The 16,085-nt window shown below is 38.7% G+C and overlaps 1 protein-coding gene across 2 annotated transcripts in view; it reads left to right on the top strand.

Moving 5' to 3' along the window:
* LOC101738381 (heterogeneous nuclear ribonucleoprotein L) overlaps positions 1 to 16,085 on the top strand; it is a 413,691-nt gene that overhangs the window by 117,342 nt on the left and 280,264 nt on the right. For both annotated transcript variants that reach the window (XM_012688329.4, XM_004923677.5), the window contains exon 2: positions 14,429 to 14,542. In XM_012688329.4, the coding sequence (XP_012543783.1) occupies positions 14,429 to 14,542 (114 nt within the window). The remainder of the gene's footprint in view (positions 1 to 14,428; positions 14,543 to 16,085) is intronic.

Here is a 16,085-nt window from a genome sequence, read left to right as displayed (position 1 = left end):
ATTTCCTGTCTAATTGACTGACAAACATTACAACAGGCGAATTTACAAGAGATGCAACTCGACTTTCTGTTTGTTTTAAATCAGACCGTTTTTTTGTTTTTGATTCTGTATTTTATATGGTCTGTAGAATAAGTATAGAGAAGAATTAGGCGTCTCCAGAAGACTTTCCACCACCTGCCTACGTAAGATTTTCGAGTTTTTCGGTTTCGTTGCAAGGTACAAGGGTGAAGTTCTCGAAAAACTACTAATCACCGGTAAACTAGAAGGACATAAGTTAAGGCGGCGTAGTCCCATGTGATGGTCCTATCAAATTAAGACGACATTGGACTCCAGCATCAATGTCGCTTTTCACTGAGTTGAGGATAGGAAAGAATGGAGCAACATAGTCTGAACAATAGTTCTCCGTAAAGGTAACGACCCTCAGCACTGAGGAACACGATGGAGAATAAATATATGTGATTATTTTTATCCTTGGTTAAGCAATTCATCTTACACGTAGGGCGTCTTAAGTACCTACACCGTTGAAAAGGTACCAGATTTTTGCCGTGTAGTTGTCATGAATCTCGGTTTACAGAATTGGGACTTAGACCTCCTATCTCGATGTGGGTGGTGGATATACCCGTCTATGTATTCCAGAAACCATTTAGCACCAGACGAATCGTGGGCACGTTCAGTCGTCCACGCAAAAGCTTTTAGATGAGGCATCGTATTTTGGCAAATAAGGTGCTGTTATACGAGAGTTGTATGACTTTACAAGGAATCTCAAGGTTAAACGATCCGCGTTCAACGATCCTCACGCCTCAAAACAGCTGCGTAAAGCTAAAACCGTCGCAGGTATCGCTCAGTAGGCAGAAGGAAGATTGATTATCATTTGACTTTTCCTAAAAGAGGGTGCCTTTCGCTGTTTCTTAATACTCCTCCCTGGCTTAAGAAAAAAGCTCTCATATTTCAAGTAATTCACGCTCGCAATCAGCATTTAAGACAAATAGCTGAATAACGTTAGAAATATTGCGTTGAAACAATGCCGGAGTAAATGTTAAGGAAAGAAAGAAAGATGGCCGACTCGTTTCGTGCTCGTGAAGTGGAGATGGCGTCTTGTTACCATATTTTTCCGGTGTTTTAACCGTTTATCCCGAACGGGGCCGAATCATATCGTTGACTTTTATTATAATGTGCAATTTTCTTTTTTTGGAGGGAGTGTTTTTATTTTTGTTTCGAAGGAGGTCAAAGTCGAAATTAGATTAAAACCGTTGACCGGTATTTGGGTATTTATTGCTTGGGATTGTCATGGGTGGACGAACTCACGGTCAACCTGGTGTTAAGTGGTTGCCGGAGACTATAGACTTCAATGATGTTATTTCGATTTTAATATTCGCGTTCGTCCATTTAATTTGGTTTGCTTTTATGATGAAAAAAAGGTAATTTTATTTACAGAGCACCGCCTTTCTCATCCACGGCCTGTTTAAATAGTAATTCTGTTTTGACAAAATAAAAAGTTTGTTTTTTGTCCACCACCGTCCCATCCCCTCCCACCTCCCCGAGTCGTCAACTTTACAAAACGCAACGTAACTCAATTTACGTTTTTTCTCGTTACACAAAACAAGAGTAAGCCTTATAAGCTTTAAAGAAGCTCCTTCCACGAGCGAAGGGAGACAAGCGGTCGTGTCGTTAGCCTTAACTCTTGTTATATTTCGTGTTCATAAATAAATCGGAGAAGGTAAGAAATGCTGGGGCATGTAAATACGGGATTGTCTTTTGTTCCAAAGTGGAACTAATATGTTTGGTACGCGGACTATATAAAATGAAGACAATATAAAAAGTTATGATGGATTTTTAGTACATGAATGTGAGAATGGATGTGTGGTAGGACCTCTTGTGAGTCCGCGCGGGTAGGTACCACCGCCCTGCCTATTTCTGACGTGAAGCATTAATGCGTTTCGCTTTGAAGGGTGGGGCAGCCGCTGTAACTATACTGAGACCTTAGAACTCATATTTAAAGGTGGGTAGCGCATTTACGTTGTAGTTTATATGGGCTCCAGTAACCACTTAACACCAGCTGGTGGGCTGTGAGCTCGTCCACCCACCTAAGCAATAAAAAGTAAAATACTCGCACAGTGGCGAAATATCAACACAAGGTATCAGTAATTCGTCCCGAAAATGCAATAAAAAGGTTCCATCGGTGCCGTACGTCTGCGATCCGATCCCGGCGGGGCTCAAACAAAATACTAAATGAAGTCAACCTGTAGGGTTGTCACGGCTTTACAAGTACAAGGCGCATTTTATCAATTAAGATCGGCAACCGAACTGATGACCTACCGCTGTGTGCTTAGTGCGAGTTTTTTAACGTTCTCGATAGCGTAAAAGTTAACCCAATTTAGTATGCATTTGGAACAGCGCCCCTAGCGGCAAACGTAGGCAAACGATCCCATTCCATACAAATATGAGCTAACTTTTATCGAGAACTTTAAAAAACTCGCACTAAGCACACTGGTATTTGGTAGCAGCGGGTCGCCGCTCTTTACATATTTCTTCACACTTCTTTGCATTGGAATAGTGGTGGCCTTTAAAATGGGAACGTATAACGACTCAGGAAACACTGCCGCCAGTATATATCAGCCTCCCCGTCACGTGACCGAAATAATAATCATTTTCATAATGGACTCTAGCATCCTTACAATAACCGGATAATTCCACTAGAATCCGGATAACTCCGGCTGTCCCCGGTTCGGTTCGCGACTTTCCTCGTCCTTTATTCTGGTCGTGATCACGGACGTTGTAACTCGATTTTTAAAAGGATCTGTGTGTTTGATTCACTATTGAATAGGGATGCTGCCAATGGATTCTTTGGTATATTATTTTAAAAAAAATTATTTAAGAAACATTCTTGTCATGATCAGATGAGATATTAATTGTAAAATGACGTAGCAGCAGGATTTTAAACGAGAGGTAATATTTGTTAGCGTTTTCTATAAACTAGTCAATGTCAAGGCTCAAGAATTGATATTGAAATGGTAGTGCAAGGTAGAGGAGGAACAGGTCGACCGAAGAAGACATGGATGGAGTGTGTGAATGACGATATAAAAAAGAGAGGAATGAGTGTTGAGAAGACGGCTGATCGAAGAGAATGGAAGAGAAAAATTAGCTGTGCCGATCCCACCTAGTGGGATAAGGTGGAGAAAAAGAAGATTTGATATTCAATTCGACCTATGATTCAAAAGATAAAAATCACCGCCACGAACTCCACGTATCCGGCATTAATTTAATTATGCTCGTCGGAGTGGTAATGTCACTCTTTATATCTGCGTAAAGTTTCATATAAATTGGGCTAAATGTTCTCGAGTTTGAAGGCGAACATACACTACTCAAGCACTCTTTTTACTGGTCGTAGGACCTCTTGTGAGTCCGCACGGGTAGGTACCACCACCTATGTCTGTCTATTTCTGCCGCGAAGTTGTAATGCATTTCGGTTTGAAGGGTGGGGCAGCCGTTGCACTGTAATAACTGAGACCTTAGAACTTATATCTCAAAGTGGGCGGCGCATTTACTTTGTAGATGATAACCTCGTAACATCAGGTGGGCCGTGAGCTCGTCCACTCGTAATTTTGTCCAGCTGCATATAATTGAAAAGCGTTGGCTCCGATAGAGCGAGAGATTAGAAGAGTGCAATGCGGTGTGTGGAACGCTGATACATGTCGTTTTAGGGCACTTAAATGTCGTTTGGTGGCGTCGATGGGTGGCGCATTTACGTTGTAGGTGTCTATGGGCTCCAGTAACCACTTAACACCAGGTGGGCTGTGAGCTCGTCCACCCATCTAAGCAATAAAAAACTCTTGAGTATACCTTTCGCTCGAGATATATTAGATCATTCCTTTAGGTTACGAGCTTAATTTAAAATTATTTTCGTCTTGTGACAACCCTGCTAAGACGGCTCATCCAATGTTTCACGTGTCTTCGAAGCTCCCGAGATTGGTCGCCTGGTGCTCCGTCGTTTTGATGCGATTATATATCTTAAAACATTTTATGCCATACATATAGGAAATATAGGACCGTTTTTATGGTTACGGTTTGTTGTAATCCTCTTAGTTGAAGAGAGTGGGGGCAATTTGAACGTAGTATTTCTGTGGATATATGGGTCCTTGTTTGCTAGGAATCTGAACAGCGCCCCTAGCGGCAAACGTAGGCGAACGTGCCAACAAATTTGAGTTAACTTTTACGCTATCGAGAACGTTAAAAAAACTCGCACTAAAGGCTTCGTCAAACAGAACGCGTAATTAGCGCGCGTCAGAGCGCTAAACTGACGCCGCGCTATGACGCTGAGATGTGTTGTACTACTATGGTAACATACCGTCAAACAGAGCTATAAGCGCTATAGCGCTGGCGCTCTGTGTAACGGTAACACCGTGCTAAATCTGGCTACTTTCTTATTTCATGATCATATGATTTAAATTTCTTTTTTTTTATTGCTCTTGTAGGCAGACGAGCATACGGCCCACCTGATGGTGAGTGGTTACCGTCGCCCATGGACTTCAGCAATGCCAGAGGCAGAGCCAAGCCGCTGCCTACCGTAAATTTCGTGGGGCTAACTGAAAATTTTAAACTTTGTCGAATGCATTTTACCTATACATGCATAATTGGGATCTAACATGTGTTATGTATCGTAATAGCTTTCGTATTCTCGCCCACCTGCCCTGGTAAAACTGGAAAGGCCCCCGGGCCACCAGTAACTCCTCAAACATAAAAACACAGTTTTGGTATTAGTGCTTTTATGGAATATTCTTGCTTTTGTTCAACAATCTATATTGTGTATGTTAAAGTTCAATTGAAACTTTGAACGAATCTTGATATCGTAGCTGTGTTTGTGTGTGTTGGTAAATTTTTTGGTTAAAAATTCTTAACTGAATAAAAGCACGTGCGTAATATACACGCGTTACAAGTTCTTTAAAACAATATTGTTTTTAATTAGCTTAGGTCTCACAATTATTCCATTTAATCATAGTTCAGGTATGGAATACATCCCTTAGGGGGTTTTCAGACGCGGCACACATTCAGTTGTCAAATTATGCGGACGTCAGATTAATTCGTCGGCTAATTTGTCACGTATTCGTCGAGGCGTTACGTCACATCCGCGTTACGGGAAGGTGACGTCAGCGGGAATTACATTAAGGACATCGGAACATTACCGATTATTCTAATTGCATTTGGTATATACATTTATATGTGGAGAGGCTTGTAGAGAGTAATTAAGGGTAGGCGACGGTAATCACTCACCATCATGCGGGTCGTGTGCTCGTCTACCTAGTAAGACAATAAAATAAAATAAAATAAACACGTGTGGCACTCGGGGAATGCCGCGATAAAGCTATTGCATAGCATTTTTTATCAACTTATACAATTATAATTAAAAAATAATAATTTAATATTAAAACAATAATAAAATAAGACCACGCTATATTTATAAACATTAACAAAAGCAAAACATTAACTGTCCCCTTCACACTCGTAAGCTAGACCGCGCGAGAGAGAGATGGGCAGACTTTTCATGATGTGATAACCTAAACCTCTCCAAACTTTCGTGGGAAGTTGTACAAGCGCAACGTTTAAATGTGTTGAACGCGAACTACATGGTAGGCGGAGTGGGGGGTGTTAGGTTTTATTTTCGTTACGGAATTTCTTGATTTCATCGCCGCGCTCAAAGCCCGCGATAAAAGTTTTGCGATAGCTTACAATTCTCAGCAATAAAAAAGGAAGACTAGAGTTAAATGATTTTATATTATTTATATAACGTCTACATCCAACACTAAAGCTGTGTAGACAGCCTATAGGTACAATACACCTAAACCTCTCCAAACTTTCGTGGGAAGTTGTACAAGCGCAACGTTTAAATGTGTTGAACGCGAGCTACATGGAAGGCGGAGTGGCGGTGTTAGGTTTTATTTTCGTTACGGGATTTCTTGATTCCATCGCCGCGCTCAAAGCCCGCGATAAAAACTATGCAATAGCTTAAAAATAAATAAAATACTATAATTAGTTTAATATCGCGATTCATCTCGTTACAAATTTTCTGTTTCAATATGCTGTATTAGCCAGTCCATATCTTATTGTGGGTGTCTTAAAAGGCAACAGAGATTCACCGGAGATTGATCAGTAAGGTACTTTAAGTATACTCCAATCGCGTTAAATAGAGAGGGGTAGAGCGTATTGTGCGCCTACACTGGTATATTTACCAGCTGGTATCACCAACTAGCTTCTGTTTGGCCTGAGGAAGTTATATGTTCCGCACTATCTACTCCGCATTCAAAGGAAATGCTTCATACTTCCATTCTCGCAACTAAATGATGTTTCACAGTTGATGGTCGCTACAGACATTGTCAAGACCGTTTTCCGTAGATTCGGTTTTGATCCTAACCGTAATAAACTCTAGGTCGTTATTTAAACAACTCAGGTGTTACGGCTCGTGAATCTCCAATTAATTAAAAAAGACAAATGAGAAAAATATACTCATGAAATACCATCATTATTTGCGTGAGTAAATTAAAGTGTGGATTATACTTTGATTCATAACTTAATCGCAATCCAGATTGTGCTGTACTGTATTGCTATAAAGATAAAATTGCTCTGTAGATTCACTCAACACCGATGCTTCATTAAATTTAAATTCATACGAAATTGAATCTATTGTAGCATCACATAAAGTCGGATTTCAAATGGCGTCATCCGATCGTTTCATACAGCCAGCCAGTCGGGCGCGAAATTCAAATAAGGAACCCGTTTAAAGTAGCCTTGTTAACTTAAAGCGAAGTTTCTGGAAACTTCTATTGGATAGTTCGACAGCCAATTATTATGTTTTACGTTTAACTATTTGAATTTAAATTTGGAATCGATGCTTTTGTTTTATTTTAATGGAATCAATGGAGTCAATCGTTTTGACAGATTGTTTAAAAATGTTTTTTTTTCATTTTCTTAAAAGTATTTAATTGGTGTTGTAAGAAGAGTATGCTAACCCCTTAGGGTGTTTTGCGACTATATACGAAATAATAAATATAATTCTAAAGCTTAAAGAAATTCAAATTCAGGACTTCACCCTAATTTTATTAGGGTTGTAACTAAATCAGATCGTGAGATAGAAAGTAATACCTAGTTTACTTACCGATTGTATAGGTCTCACTTCGCCCAAAAGCAGCTCTTTGTGACGAGCGGCGGCGATTTTTCGTGAAAAAAAAGTTTTAATAATGGGATAAAGTAAAATAAACTGAACATTATTTTTATTTGAAAATTGAAACGTCGTTTCTTATCGCTCGGACCCAAAGCTTACCCAGTCAAGTTAGCTCGTCGATGAATATTTATAATACGCCTTCTCATTACGTTTTTTTCTTTTCTGTATGCTGTTTATTCAGCAGTCGTATTCAGAATCCTTCTTCTTTATATATAAAAATGAATTGCTGTTCGTTAATCTCGCTAAAACTCGAGAACGGCTGGACCGATTTGCTAATTTTGGTCTTGAATTATTTGTGGAAGTCCAGAGAAGGTTTAAAAGGTAGCTAAATATGAAAATGCTCGAAATTAAATAAAAATAACAATTTTGTTTTTCCTTTGATGTGTTTCCCGTCGGATGGATTCCTTTTGTTTGTTTTAAGTTTATTTTATACAAAAGTTTAGGTCTTTTATTTATTGATTGAGGCACTACGAAGTCTGCCGGGTCAGCTAGGTTTTAGATAAAATAAAATTAATTATAAGTTATTTCTTTATTTTCATAGTTACAGACGGAAAATAATAAATATTGCGAAAAAAGAAGTTTTTATGTTGTCTAAGATTCGTGAAAACCCGGGAAAATTATACATAAGAGATTTCTTTCAATATCGTGATATTCAATAACGATAATTGATTTATTATTTGTTAGAATTTAATAAAACTCGAGATATTACATAGGCTATTTATTGTCTATTACCGTTGAGTGATCCATTCATTCATATCGTCAAAATAATCACTCCATATAATTTTGTTATTTGTTACGCTAGCAGTCATCCACAAACATTACGGGTATGAAATTGACATGAGTGAAATATTTATAAATCGTATACATGTATCCATATCCATATCAATTTCGTTGTCAAAAAGCTTTTTTTTTTATTGCTTAGATGGGTGGAGCTCGCGGCCCACCTGATGTTAAATGGTTAACTGAGCCCATGGACATCTACAACTTAAATGCCGCCACCCACCTTGAGATATGAGTTCTAAGGTCTCAGTTATTAAGGGCAACGTCTGCCCCACCCTTCAAACTGGAACGCATTGCTGTTTCGCGGCGGAACTAGGCAGGGTGGTGGTACCTACCCGTGCGGACTCACAAGAGGTCCTACCACCAGTAAAACAGTTGGTACAGTTATCGAACAATTTCAATTGTCATGAGTTGTTATAATAGGATAAAGTGTGAAGTTTCGTGTGTAACAAATATTTTATTTTTCACACGCTACGCTCTTCTTTTCTCGCATGCACCACACGCAATATTCTAAGAGTCGCCTCGTTGAATATTCATACCGCGCCGTCTTATTACATTTGTTTAGCGTTACACTCGCTTGTTTGTGCCAATTAATTACGTTTGTAGATGTCCCCCGCCCCACTTCGACGCAGTGCATCACTCTCAACTTTGATTTAAGATAGTTGCTAGTTTTTTTTTTTATGAGAACAAGTTTGAATACCGGTGGCTTTCCCGTGTTGTTAGTGCGAATTGGGACCTTTTGTTGGTGTAAATAATGTTAAAATAAAATGATCTAAACTGTTTATCGTATGTTGGAAAGTAACATGTGATTTCATGAAAATCAATTTCAATTTTCAATCAATTTAATTTGCGTAATTACTGTTGGTAGGAGGACCTCTTGTGAGTCCGCACGGATAGTTACCACCGCCCTGCCTATTTCTGCCGTGAAGCAGTAATGCGTTTCGGTTTGAAGGGTGGGGCAGCCAGCTGCACTGTAATAACTGAGACCTTAGAACTGATATCTGAAGGTGGGTAGCGGCATTTGCGTTGTAGATGTCTATGGGCTCCGTTAACCGTTTAAGATCAGGTGGGCCACCCATCAAAGCAATAAAAAATAAAAAATAAAACAAGGGAAAAATAAACAAGTCATGACCGTAATTTTATCCAGCTGCATATAATTGAAAAGCGTAGGCTCCGATAGAGAGAGAGATTAGAAGAGTGCAGTGCCGTGTGTGGAACGCTGATACATGCCGTTTTAGGGCGTTCTAATGTCTGAATTCACTGAGTTTCTCGTGGGATCTTCTCAGTGAGTCGCGATTCCGATCCAGTGGTAGATTCTGCGAAGCACTGCTCTTGCTAGAGCCAGTGATAGCAAATTCTCTCAGATTGACCTTATGAAATCACCTACCCGTCAGGGCGTAACCGGAATAGCCTGATATGCTACCAGCTAATAGGTAAGGAAAACAAATCCGATGATGTTACGTCATACATTCGTGGCAAACCGCACTCATTGTCCGTCAGGAATGTTTCAGTTGCACACGGTATAGATGCGTTTCATTGGTCGTGCCTCATCATCTAATTATAAATCCAAAGTCGCGTGGATGCGTCCGAGACTGGACTACTGAGCTCCTCGACTCGCGCGATACATCAAAACGTGACGTTGACGGCAATTAAACGTCGTCCTAGCGACGTCGATAAATCATTAGCCGTTTCCGCCAGGGTTATGACTCTAGCTAATGTGAACTTAATATTCGCCGCATTAAGTACATGTCAATGTATAATTCAATATATAAATATTCAGCCAATGCATTGCTGTTAATAATGGTGTCTTTTCGAACTGAAATACTCTGAGAATTAAGGCCGAAGTAGATTTTGTGCTGCTTTTTTTTTCTACCTAGATGATAGGTGTAGAGTAGGTGAGCTAACCGAGCTCAAACTGGGAGTGTTACTAACACTGGCCCTAGCAAGAGCAGTGCTTCGCAAATTCTACCACCGGATCGGAAACGCGACCCACTGAGAAGATCCGGCGAGAAACTCAGTGGGCTGTGTCTATGGGTTAATTTACTCGTCGAGATCTTCGTCGCAAGCGACGGGTTCGACGGTGACCGGTGCTTGAAGTACCTAAAAGCACCGTTAATGGATTGGGAGGATCCGTAATGACGTGTTTAGGGCAACGTCGACTGTTTACCATTCGATCCGCAGGATCGGGTATTTAATTACCGGCGGTAACGACAAGAAGCTTTTCATGTCGTGTGCTGCGATTTCGTCGACTGAAACGAGTCTCACTTAAAATAAATCGTTCCATTTATAATTTAAATTAGGTACCCCTTAAAGTTTCCTTATTATTAAACATGAAGCAAGATTTGAATAGTTGCGTTGACAGTTGAAAGGAACAAAAAACGGGGCAAGACGGTTTCAGTAAGAAACTTTGCGACCAAAATTCTTAAATGCTTATATTGGTTCTGTCACTAACGTGTCATCATTGATCAATCTCAACTTCTCTTTGAAAATGAAACAAAAACAAACTCTTTGTACAATAGGCAATTAGATTCATAAATCTGACCAATCTACAAGAGACAAATCTTACTGGTAGATGTATTTCATCATAAGTCTAGAATAATTCAAGAATTTAACAAACAACCTTATGATTCAAAATTATCGAATTCGTCGTTAGTTAAGAATCTTCTTCTTTTTCTTCACCTTATCCCACTAGGTGGGGTCGGAACAGCAAATTTTTCTCTTCCATTCTATTCTATATAAGCCGCCATCTCAACACTCACTCCTCTCGCTCTCTCATATCGTCATTCACACGCTCTCTTCCCCCTCTACCTTGCACTAGCATTTCCATACATCTCCTAGTTACATGTCGTCAGTTAGAATGTTTCTAGGAATATACTATATCATCAATATATTAATACGTGAAGCAAAAACTTTGTACCCGTTTTTACGAAAATTGCGCCTACGGAGGGTATGAAATTTCTCACACTTATAGAGAATATAGTGAAGGAGTGCAGACATTAATATTTTTTTAAATTATCCATAAAAAATCCATTAAATCAATATTAAAAAAAACATTACATACACTACCGTGTATTTGACACACACACGCATGCATACTATTTGTTTAATGTGAAACTTTTCTTATATTGCATAAAGTCTGTGGTCAAATTGAGAATAGGTTAATATTGTTTGTCTTTAATATTATTTGTCTGTAGCTTAGCCTTGGCGAAATCTTTGATTATAGAAGTATAATAGTCTATAATAGTGATGTTCAACCTTATAATTTCAATTAATTACCATCGAATTTCTACTATTAGAATTAAAAGAACGCGCCAGCCCTGAAGATACGAGAGTTGGGACTTCGGTTGACGTCTTGACTTGTAACGTGTGTGTACAATGACGTTTGCAGCTCTCAACTGGAGCGCACACGTCGCGACCACACGGAGCACGTGCTTAGCGTATTCGCTGGCAGTTCTAGTAAAACTATAGAATAGATATCGAGGGATGCAAGGCTGTTTCGTTGTCAGCGACATTCCGCCTTAACACGCGACATTTATCTTTGTAATTTAAGGTGCATTTTATTTAATACTAGCGACCCGTCCTCGCTTCGGAAACATTAAATTTTATTATTGATAGGAGAGTCCTGCCATGTTGCGCGCGGTACGACAATAACTGCGGGTGACGCCGCGGGGTGAAGGTAGTCTAAATAATAGCCTAAGTTACTCCTTATATCATCAGCTACCTATTAGTGAAAGTCTCATCAAAATCGGTCCAGCCGTTCCAGAGATTAGCCGGAACAAACAGACAGACAGACAAAAATTGTAAAAAATTTTATTTTGGTGTATGTTATATATAAAGCGGTTATTATTACAAATGACACTCTAATTCTATTTATATGTATAGATCAGCATCAACAGTTTGAATTGAATCTCAATTAAGCTTACTCTAAATTTTAAACTTTAAATGGCTCTCCTGTAAAGCAGCAAAAATGACGCTTAAACCTAAATCCCTTGGCCTGTCGATATGATCGAAGTCTCAATGGAACTGTATAAAGAATGTCTCGTCCTTTAACAATCCTTTTGACAATCCAGGTGGTGGCGCTTACGAACGAGCTGTAGAATACCACCAATCTATACCTACTGATATTTAAATCTACAGTGGTTTTTACGGATGTTACTACATAACCATGCATCCAATTCAAAACGTTCAATTACTACCTGTTCATAGGTTTAAGAAAACTGTCAAGGAACGTTTGTGCAACAAGGCATATTATAAAGTTAAGGATTATTTACTAGATGGCATTACGTGGGAATGAGGCGTTCGCTCCTGGCCTTTTTATTTTTTATTGTATTTTTTGACTTGTTCTTTCGTTTATTGTAAATATTTTTACTTATTTAAAAAAGAATATATATTTGAGAAAAAACAAAAAAAAAGCCCGCTGAGTTTGTTTCGCCGGTTCTTCTCAGGACTGTGGCTTTTTTTGGAACCGGTGGTAGAGTAAACATTGTTATTTATATTTTGACATTCAACAAGTGTGTTATACTGACATCTAAGTTGAAATAAAAGATTTTGAATTTTGAATTTTGAATTGACTTGAAACTTGGTATCCATATAGAAAATACATGTACTTAATGGATAGGCTAATATTTATATGAGTGTTGCACTCCCTAATGATAATAATGATAATAATAATAACAATGGGACGGTCGACATTTGTCGGGCATGCCACCGTCCGGGAGAGTCTATTAGACATATTGTTTCTGGCTGTTCTCGGTTTGCTAACGGCGAGTACTTGCATAGACATAACCAAGTGGCTAGGATTATCCATCAACAACTTGCTTTGAAATATGGTTTTCTTGATTCTGCTGTACCTTATTACCAATACCAACCTCAACCAGTTCTTGATAATGGTCATGTCACGCTCTACTGGGACCGATCTATTATCACGGATAGGTATATTGTAGCCAATAAACCTGATATTCATCATTGTTCCATCATTGTTCCAATAGTTGTGTCGGTACACGGCTTGATTGCGAAAAGTTTCGATCAACATCTTAAGAAACTTTCGTTATCCAGCTGGGTTAAGGGCTTAATACAGAAAGCAGTTGTCCTCGATACTGCACGCATTGTGAGGAGGTTTCTCACTCTGGAGTCCTAACCACTGGTGGCTTGTGTCGTAGACACCGCCATCAGCGGTAATCTATTTTTATATAATGTTTTTTAAAAATTGTATTTTTAATATCTTTTTTAAAAAATATTATGTAACTAATAAGATTTTAAATAAATATAAATAAATAACAATAAATAATAATGTTAATTTTAAATGCCCAGCGAAGAAGCGGGCGAGTACGGCCAGTAGAATCTATAGTTGAATCTTTCGACAAACAAATACCGCTAAGTGTTTAAAATGTCTATCAGTACAGCCATTTGATGTTGTCATATAACGAACAGAAATGACTTTTACTACTGTCAAACAGACGTCTTCCGTAAATTAAATTTATGCCTCTGAATAAACACTTTGAATACGCGCACATAAAATTTTCTACGAGCTTTTGATTGGTATGAGCTCTGCGTGTATTACGATATTCGGTTTGTGATTGAATGAAGGAGATTTTCACGTTAATATTATTTAGTGTGGAATATTTTGGCTTCTCATTTAAAGACGCAAGTTGATTGCATTGAGATTGCGAAAGTATAAAGATGGATGTCGAAATTTTGCTGTCACCATTGGACGATGAAATACATAAATTTGATGGAAAATGCATAAAAAAATTATTATTACATTTCATACATTCCAGAGGTTACGTTTTATCGCCGTTCATAGAAAATAAAATGCATATTTATTAGTGTACAATAACAATGTATGTAGTATTTTTGCGTTTATTATAATATTATATTACATCCTAACGATTGATCATTCGTGACTGTGAAAAATGTAAAAATAACGTCGTAAATAATATTGTTACGCCGGTAAGAGTAACGCCATTTATCGCCGAATAGTCGAACAAGTATCGAAGGATCTAGTAGCACCTATAATGCTCGAAAAGTACAACGCCATCTATTGTCAGATAGCGAAAACATAATACTAAAGATGTGTGGAATGTTCTCGATAACTCTAGGGATGTGGTATCGACTATAAAAGCGTTGCAGGGATGGCATGCAGTCAGTTAGTAATCGGAACTACTCGAAGCGAAACAGCGAACGGATCACCTGAAGCGAAGCGAAAGAAGCGAATTGAGAATTTTAAAGTGTAATGAATTGTCTTGAGTGTTCTAAGTGTCGAATACAATTTTTGGTTGTACTTTGGTGGAATTTTATTTATCCCGAACCCCATTATAATGAAACGAATAAACGCGTGATTGAGTGACGATGACGATGATTCACCAGTGCTTCTTCTCTCCCTTTTGAACAATATTAGTCTTGGTATTGATTTTTTTTTGTTTCTTTTTGTTACAGAGCAACGGCAACAACTACATGGCCGGCGAGCCATGCCGCAAACGAAAGCTGCCGGCGCGGCCGAACCACATACTGCTCTACACCATCATCAATCCGGCATATCCCATCACTGTGGTGAGTTGAATTTAAATAATACGAGTCCTAATATTGTGTTGTGCACGTCCTGATTATACTCGATTTTGAAGTCGTCGTGGCCTAAAGGATAAGACGTTCGGTGCATTGGTATCTAGCGATGCACCGGTGTTCGAATCTCGCAGGCGGGTACCAATTTTGAACGATCAATTTTAAGGAATAACATCGTGTAATAAAAATCAAACCCGCAAAATTATAATTTGCGTAATTACTGGTAGTAGGACCTCTTGTGAGCCCGCACGGGTAGGTACCACCACCCCACCTATTTCTGTTGTGAAGCAGTAATGCGTTTCGGTTTGAAGGGTGGGGCAGCTGTTGTAACTATATTGAGACCTTAGAACTTATGTCTCAAGGTGGGCGGCGGCATTTACGTTGTAAATGTCTATGAGTTCCAGTAACCACGTAACACCAGGTGGGCTGTGAGCTCGTCCACCCACTAAGCAATTTAAAAAAAAACTCGTAAAGCTGTGTCACGATTGGACTATTTCTCTTGCGTCAAACAGATAAACAAACACAGACTTCATGATTTGCCAAACGCGCTTAACGGCATTAATTCAACCTCTTTGAATTCCGCTCTTAAAGATATTTCAGAGTTCAGGATATAGATTATCGGTAATCTCTTGTTTGTGTTTCTGTGAACGTGGAAAGCTTTGTACATCCAAAAGGAAGGCGTTTGTGAATGCTAAATTTGAATACGAAGCGGAATGAAAATAAATAATAGTTTAAAAAAACTAAAAAAATACGCTTTTATAGAAAATTCAACTAATAGATTCCACAAATAGAAAATAAATCTTAATAAATTTGAATTAAAAATAGTGTAAGAAAAAATGATTTTATTGTAAAAAAGCGTGGGGTGCTTTAATAATTTTATATATTGAAATTAAATATTTTTTATTGAATTGTCATCGGTCCTTAATAAGTATACCAAATTTCGAGTTAATCCGACGTTTTGAGGGGGGTCAAAATCATGTTCAAAGATTCCGTTACATACTAACATAAACATACATACGTCTAGCTAATAAAAGCGTATTAAAAAAAAAAAGAACACTTAACTGTCACAACATCGAAACTCATCCGTTCGTCAAACAGAGCTTAAAGTCTTCCCCGGTATCGACTCAACAATCAGAAAGCGATTCGCTCGTGCAATGACGCGTGTGGCGATTGCCTCTCGGCTTACGTGTTCCGGCAACAGGTTTCGAGTATCCACAGTTGAGACTTGACTTTATCCATACTAACTTTTCTGATAAATTGTTGTTAAGTTTAATGTGCAGAGGGAGGAAAGGCTTGTGAATAAGGTAGCAGGCGGATATCTTTTGACGGTAGCGATAAATATAATCTACCCTCAATTCGGTGTTATGGTGTAGTACTTTTTTTTTTTATTGCTTAGATGGGTGGACGAGCTCACAGCCCACCTGATGTTAAGGGTTACTGGAGCCCATAGACATCTACAACGTAAATGCGCGACCCATCTTGAGATATAAGTTCTCAGGTCTCATCAAACCGAGACGCATTACTGCATTACGGC

The sequence above is a fragment of the Bombyx mori genome, chromosome 24 (genome assembly GCF_030269925.1).
Source record: "Bombyx mori chromosome 24, ASM3026992v2".
Lineage (NCBI taxonomy): Eukaryota > Metazoa > Arthropoda > Insecta > Lepidoptera > Bombycidae > Bombyx > Bombyx mori.
This window is presented reverse-complemented; position numbering and strand designations above follow the sequence as displayed.